At 65.4% G+C, this 6,361-nt stretch overlaps 1 protein-coding gene across 1 annotated transcript; it reads left to right on the forward strand.

The window, feature by feature from the left end:
* The first annotated feature begins 637 nt into the window (after positions 1 to 637).
* Positions 638 to 3,342, forward strand: LIME1 (Lck interacting transmembrane adaptor 1). The gene is made up of 5 exons (XM_064391244.1): positions 638 to 753; positions 1,208 to 1,256; positions 1,343 to 1,430; positions 1,585 to 1,997; positions 2,261 to 3,342. Exons 1-5 carry the CDS (start codon positions 638 to 640, stop codon positions 2,645 to 2,647), a joined length of 1,053 nt encoding a protein of 350 aa, XP_064247314.1. The 3' UTR covers positions 2,648 to 3,342.
* The last annotated feature ends 3,019 nt before the right edge of the window (positions 3,343 to 6,361 follow it).

Here is a 6,361-nt window from a genome sequence, read left to right on the forward strand (position 1 = left end):
GAGGGTGGCCTGGTGTGTTCTGCTGAGGCCAGGGCATGAGGAGGGAGAGGAGGGGGAGGAAGGAGATGCTGAAGCTCCCCCTGTTTTCAGGAAATTGAGTCATACTGCCTGTCTTTACTAACCTCCCCTGTGCTCAGGAGCAGTGCCACCCCCATCCCACAGCCCGGGTTGGTGTCCCAGTGTCCCCAGAAAGCACTCTGTCATTCCTAGGGTGTCTCCAGAGGGTTTTCAGGGCTCCCGGGCATCTCCTTTTCACCATTTCAGTGGCAAATTGTGAGCTTGAATCCCGCTGGTTTTGTTGGATTGGGGTTTTTTTTCCGAAAGGAACCAAAATTTGAAGATTTCCCTGGTGGTGACAGAGCACCCACTGTCAGGTGTCCACACGGGGCTGGGCACTGGAGGTGTTACAGTGACTCTGGGGACAGCAATTGCTGGCCCAAAAATGGGTCACCCAGTGGAATGTCCCCATCCAGAGCATCCCCCTGCTGGGGGACTGTGCTGCAGGGGTCCCTTAAGCCCTGGGGGTCACAGAGCACCCTTTCATGCCATGGGGAGCCCAGCAGCTCAGGCTGAACTCCAACTCGTGTTCTCTCTCCTCAGAGCTCAGCCCTGCCGTGGTGCTGCAAGCGGCTCCCCCATGGCTGCAGCCAGCAGTGAGGGGACAGCAGGGACCCAGCTGCTGCCAGCTGGCACTGCCCTGGCCCTGCTCGGTGGCCTGGTCTACCTGGGCACCCTGTGTGCTGCCTGCAAACGGTACGTGCTGCCCACAGCTCCTCCACTCTCCCTCCTGGGGCTGGGTGGGGCTGGGGATCCCTCATTTGGTGGCTTTTGGTGGCTGCGTGTGGGGACTCTGTGCAGCCATCCTGAGCTGGGACCACGGGGTCAGCAGCTCTGCCTGGCTTGATCCTGCATCCCTATGTGTCACAGCCCCCTGGAACAGCCCCTACAGCCAGAAACCTCAGAGGAGCAGCCCAGAGAGGGCTGAGCTGTGAGCAGGAGGGGCAGTGCCAAGGGTGGTGCCAGTGGTGCCCTGCGCAGCTCAGTGGGGTGCAGGATGCAATTGTGATGTCCCCGGGCAGCACAGAGCCTGCTGTGGGGCTGGGGAAGGAGCAGGACGTGTGTTTTGGGACACTGGGGACCCAGGACACCTGCTCCTCACCCCTGGCTCTGCCACCTGCCTTGGGCTCAGCCCCACTTCTCCCTGCAGGAAGGGCAGGAAGAAGGTCGCTCCCGACGGGGTGAAGCTCGTGGATGAGGTAAGAGCACGTTTGGGGGGCAGGATCAGCCCTGGGGGGGGTCTGGGCTCCCAGCCCAGCCTGAGGGTGTCTGTCCCCCCTGGCAGGCCCTGCTGTGCCAGGCACAGCTGCGGTCACTCAGCAAGTCGGACACGAAGCTGCACGAGCTGTACCGGGTGAAGGTCAGAGAGGATGGTGAGTGGCCGTGGAGCAGGGGGGCCCAAGGGGCTGGTGGCCCTTGGCAACTGCCTGCGGTCCCCATGCTGCCCATCGTGTCACGGGCAGACGTGCCACAGCCTGGCACAGGGGTTGTGCCTTGCATCCCCTCATTTCCTCTTCTCTCCCACAGTCCAGCGTCCGGCCAGCCTGGATCTCCCCGGTCCCGCGGCCCCTGGAGGGGAATCCCTGCACAGCTCTGGCCTCCTGCACCGTGAGCTGCCCCAGATCCCCGTCCCTGAGCCCCCGGCCGCTTCCCCAGCCCCCGACCAGACCTACTCCAACCTGCTCTTCAGCCCGCTGCGGAAACCAGCGCCAGACGCTGTCTATGAGTGCCTGGCCGTGGGGGGAGAGGGCACCCCGGTGCCCCCCATGCCAGCTGGCACCCAGCTGTCCCCTCCACGGGCCGTGCATGGGGCAGCTGACTACGCCTGTGTCCATAAAGTGAAGAAGGCAGTGTCGGTGGAGGTGCAGGATGGGGCTGGGGCAGGACCCTCCGGAGCACAGCACTGCTGGCATGGCACAGAGAGTGCCCCTCATGCCAAGGTACAGCTCTGGGGACAGCAGGGATGGGGCACATGGTGGGGGGTGGGTCATTTAATTCCTTCTCTCCTGGCTGTGCCCATGTGTGGAGCAGGGTACAAGTTAGGATCCACTGCCAGGATGGGGATCCTTGGCATTGCCCCTGGCATTGCCCCTCCTGCTCACAGCTTCCATCAGAAGATGGGGGGGACAAAATCATGAGGGTACCCTGCAGTGGGCAGGGGTTGCCCCCAACCCTCCACCCCCAAAAACAATTCCTTTTGCAGCTGGAGGAGATGTACTCGACGGTGTGCAAAGCCACCAAGAAGAAATCCCAGGCCCCTGCATCAACCCCGAGGGCTGTGAAGGAAGCGGGGTCCGGGTGGCTGCCCCCCTGCCAGCAGGAGGGGTCCCCAGCAGCCCCAGGTCCCCCTGACCCCTGTTACGAGTCCATCAACGACAGAGCATGGCCTGCTCAGGCCCGTGGCCCCGAGCCTGACTACGAGGCTGTGGACATGAACTGGAAGAAGGCAGCAAAACGGGACAAGCCGGGGAAGGCCTGTGTCCCCGAGAACCTGTATGAGAGCGTGGTGGATGTCTGGGCAGGGGCGTCCCGGAAAGCCTCTGCCCGGACAGCAGCCAATGGGCTGGAGGTGTACATCACCAACCTATAGCCCCCCAGGGCCAGGGGCAGTGCCACAGGGGGGTCCCACCTGGCTGGACACCGTCGGGTGCCAAAGGGGCAGGTGCCAGCAGCCCTGTGCCCACCAAGCCCTGTGCCCACCAAGCCCTGTGCCCTGCACTCATTCTCTGTTTATATTTTCTGTTACTTTTCTACGAGTGTCCTTGTCCCACCCCAGCCCAGCTGCTGCCAGCAGCTTGATGGTGGGATGTCCCCAGATGGGCATTTGGGGGTGCTGGGTGTGACCCCAGTGAGACAGGGCTGGCACCAAGATGGGAACAGGGTGGGGACCAGTCACGTTTTGGGGTGGGGGGTGACGGGGCTGCAGCCAGCCCCATGCCTTGGGCTGCAGGATCAGACCCCCATCAGGAGCTTTCTGCCATGGCTGAGGGTCTCTGTCTTCCTCACACTGCCTGGGGGAGACCAGGGCCCCCTCCAGCCCCCCGTAAGCCCTGAGGAGCTTTGCTCCCCTCACAGAATGCCCCTTGTTATGGGGAGATGGGGTCAGCCATCACTGAATCACTGAATTCATCACTGAATTCAGGGATCACTGAATCCATCTCCTCACCCTGTACAGGACAACACAGAAATTTCACTGGTGTGGGCTGTGGGCTCTGCTTCATTCCCACCCTTTCAGACCCATGCAAGGGTGTCTCCATGGGCAGCCCTCTCCCAAACACCATTAAAAGGCTGAGAGAAAGTTTACACTCTTAAACTGAGTCTAAATCCCTGTTTCTGGGGGCTCTGGCTGCTGCTGCTGGTGCAAGTGGTGCTGAGAGAACAGCTTTGAGCGTGTGACTGTGAGTGCGCCCTGGATGGGCGGTTTGGCACCTCTGAAATGGGGACACAGCCACCAAGAGCTGCTGTGGGGGGTGATCTGTGCCACAGCAGAGCCTTGCACAGGGCTGTGGTACAACCCAGGCTGTGTTTGCTCAGCGTTTGCTTCCTTGCTCACCTCCCCATCACTCCTGCGGGTCCTGCAGCCTCCCAAAAAAGCTTGGGCGAGCTGGATGGGTACCAGAGTTAAACTTCCCTCCTCTCTTCCCCGGTGGAGATGAGGCAGTGACGGTGGCCCTGGGCACATGGCCAGTGGCTGCCCGACCTCGTGGCACGGCGGCCTGGAGCCGGGTGGAGCCCGCAGCCCCCGTGCCGTGCCCTGCCGTGCCGTGCCGTGCCAGGCGGTGTGGCAGGAAGCCACGCGCCTTCCCTCAGCATCTCGGCAGGTGAAGAGATTAAAAGCGAAAACGCAGCGCTCAGCAAACCCTGCTGAAGGCGCTCGGGCTGGAGGCACCCCAGGCTCTGTCAGCCCCGCGCTCGACGCCAAACCACAGCCGCCCTCGAGAGCTTCTCCCATCCCCCTGCGAGATGAGGGCGCTGATAGAGCCCGGCTGGGGCCGGAGCTCTTCCTGCTGCCAGCCTGCCACAGGCACGGCTGGGCTCCCCACGCTGCCATGCCCTGCTCCCCTTCCCAGCACCCCAGCGCACACGGCTGGGTCCCTCTGTGCCACCCGGGTCCCCTGGGAGCTGTCTCGGGCTGTGTTGAGGCACAGGAGCATCGCTTGGTGTGGGATCAGAGGGGTCACTCCGGTCCCTGCGCTGCCCGGGGGGATGTGGGTACCACTGTGCCACCTCCCGGGAAAGGCAGGCTTGGAATGGCACCAGGGAAGGGAAAGCTGCTGTGGCGGCCAAATTTGGTCTCCAATTTGCCCCAGCAGCAGCAGAAGCTGTGCAGGGGTGCCCACTTGTCCATAATTCCTGTAGGACTTGGGAGAGCCCGACTCAAATAAGAGAACAACTGCCCAGTCCTGAGGGTGCTGGAAAACGTGCCTGGAGGCTCGAAATCCGGCTGGTGGATGAAGAGCCCATCCCAAACACCACCTGGAGCCTCAGGGTCTGCTCGGGAGGGTCGGGGTTGGGGTCAGAGCGAGGGGAGAGGGCAGGGCTGGGCGTGCCCCCCTCAGCCCTGAGGGACAGAGGTGAGCGGGGCTCTGCCACGCTGCGAGGGACGGTGCTGAACGGTGCCGTTCCCACAAGAGGGAGCGAGCAGGAGCCCCGAGAGGCGGAACGGGGCTGCACGTCCTGTGGGATGCAGCTGTGGGTGCTGCAAGGCGCATTGCACACTGCGCGGTGCGACACCTGCCCGGTGTGACACCTGCCCGGTGTGACACCTGCCCGGTGTGACTCCTGCCCGGTGTGACACCCTGCCTGGCGCTGCCGGGCGCTCTGTGCCATGAGGATCCGCACCCCCTGCGTCCCTGCACCCCGCGGGGCTCCGCAGCCCAGCTCTGTGGCTATGCTGCAGCTCAGGGCTCTCCACCCAAAGCAGCCCCACTCCCCACCTAGCCCCCCACCCCTGAGGCTCCCCCCGTCCCCCGGCAGCTCCGCAGCTCCGCAGGCAGCCAGGGGACACGGGCAGTGCGGGCACGACCACCTGGGCGAGGGGCATCAGTCCAGCCCGCAGCCGAGCCCTGGCAAGGGCGCCCCGGTACCCTCGGGCATCCCCCAGGGATGGCGACCCTTGGGGGACTCCTGTGCAGGGCCGGGGTCGGACTCAATGATCCTCGCATGGCCTTTCCAGCTCAGGAGTGCTATGATCACTTTTAAATTCGGGTTCCCCCTGCCGAGCCCCCCTGCCCGGGCTGGCGGCGCCCTGTGCAAGGGGGGGCGATGCTCGTGGAGTTGCACAACACCGAGCGGAGCCGCCGGAGCCTCCAGCCCTGCTCCTCGGCCGCCGTTAACCATTAAACCGGAGCGGGGGCGGCCGCGGAGCCTCCCCCGGGCCCCGCAGGCTCCGGCAGGGCTGCGCTGGCGGGGGCTGCGGGATCGGGCTCCCCAGGGACGGGGCAGCATGGGGAATAAAGGCTGCTCCCGTGCTGCCCGGGCGGCTTTTGGGGCCCCGCGGGTGTCCCGGTTCCCGGCTCGTGCCCCGGTCCCGTGGCGGCCGTGCCGGGGTGACACCGGGCGCTTGGCCGGGTTCCTGGGGTTTTTTTCCCGGTTTGCTGCTTTTTTCACTCTCAGGAAAGCAGCCGGGTTCGGCGCAGGGTGGGAGCGGCACCTCCAGCCCCCCCTCCACCAGGGCAGGGAGCGAGGGGGGCCGAGCGCCCCAGGGCCTGGCTGGGAACAGGCAGGGCACCCCGGGAACAGGCAAGGCACCCCGGGGTGCCGCCCCCGCAGCCCCGCAGCCCCCGAGCCGTGCCAGGGCAGGACGGGGGGGCACAGGCGGGGGCCGCCATCCGGGACAGCCGCACGGACTCTGTCCCGGCCTTCGGGCTGGTCGATCCAGCCGCAGCAGGAGCTGGTGGCCCCTCGCCGCCGCCCGGCGCGGGTTCTGGGGCAGCTGAGGGGCAGAACGCGGCTGGGCGCCAGCCGGAGCGCCCCAAGCACCCCGTGCGCCCCAAAACCACACGCACGCCTGGGATCCCCCATGGATCCCACATACCCCCTGCTCTACAGGTACCCCCTGCCAGCCCAGGCACCCGGGGCACCCCAGTGCACCCCAAAATCCCCGCACCCCGCGCACTCCAAGCGTTCCCTGCACCCAGGGCATTCCGTGCATCCCACATGGGCAGCCCACGCTCCCCGTGTACCCCCCACGCACCTCAGCACCCCCGGCACCTCCTGCACCCCTCGCACCCGCCCTGCACCCACCCCCAGCCCCGCCGTTCTGGGGGGGGTTGGCAGGGATTCCTCGTGGTGGCCAGGACTG

The sequence above is a fragment of the Passer domesticus genome, chromosome 16, assembly GCF_036417665.1.
Source record: "Passer domesticus isolate bPasDom1 chromosome 16, bPasDom1.hap1, whole genome shotgun sequence".
Taxonomy (NCBI): domain Eukaryota; kingdom Metazoa; phylum Chordata; class Aves; order Passeriformes; family Passeridae; genus Passer; species Passer domesticus.

Excerpts from the sequence above, each read along its gene's own strand:
- LIME1 (XM_064391244.1), top strand. The coding sequence starts at position 638 with ATGGCTGCAGCCAGCAGTGAGGGGACAGCAGGGACCCAGCTGCTGCCA. Across the intron at positions 754-1,207 it reads CTGTGTGCTGCCTGCAAACG|GAAGGGCAGGAAGAAGGTCG; the intron begins GTACGTGCTGCC and ends TTCTCCCTGCAG. Across the intron at positions 1,431-1,584 it reads GGTGAAGGTCAGAGAGGATG|TCCAGCGTCCGGCCAGCCTG; the intron begins GTGAGTGGCCGT and ends TCTCTCCCACAG.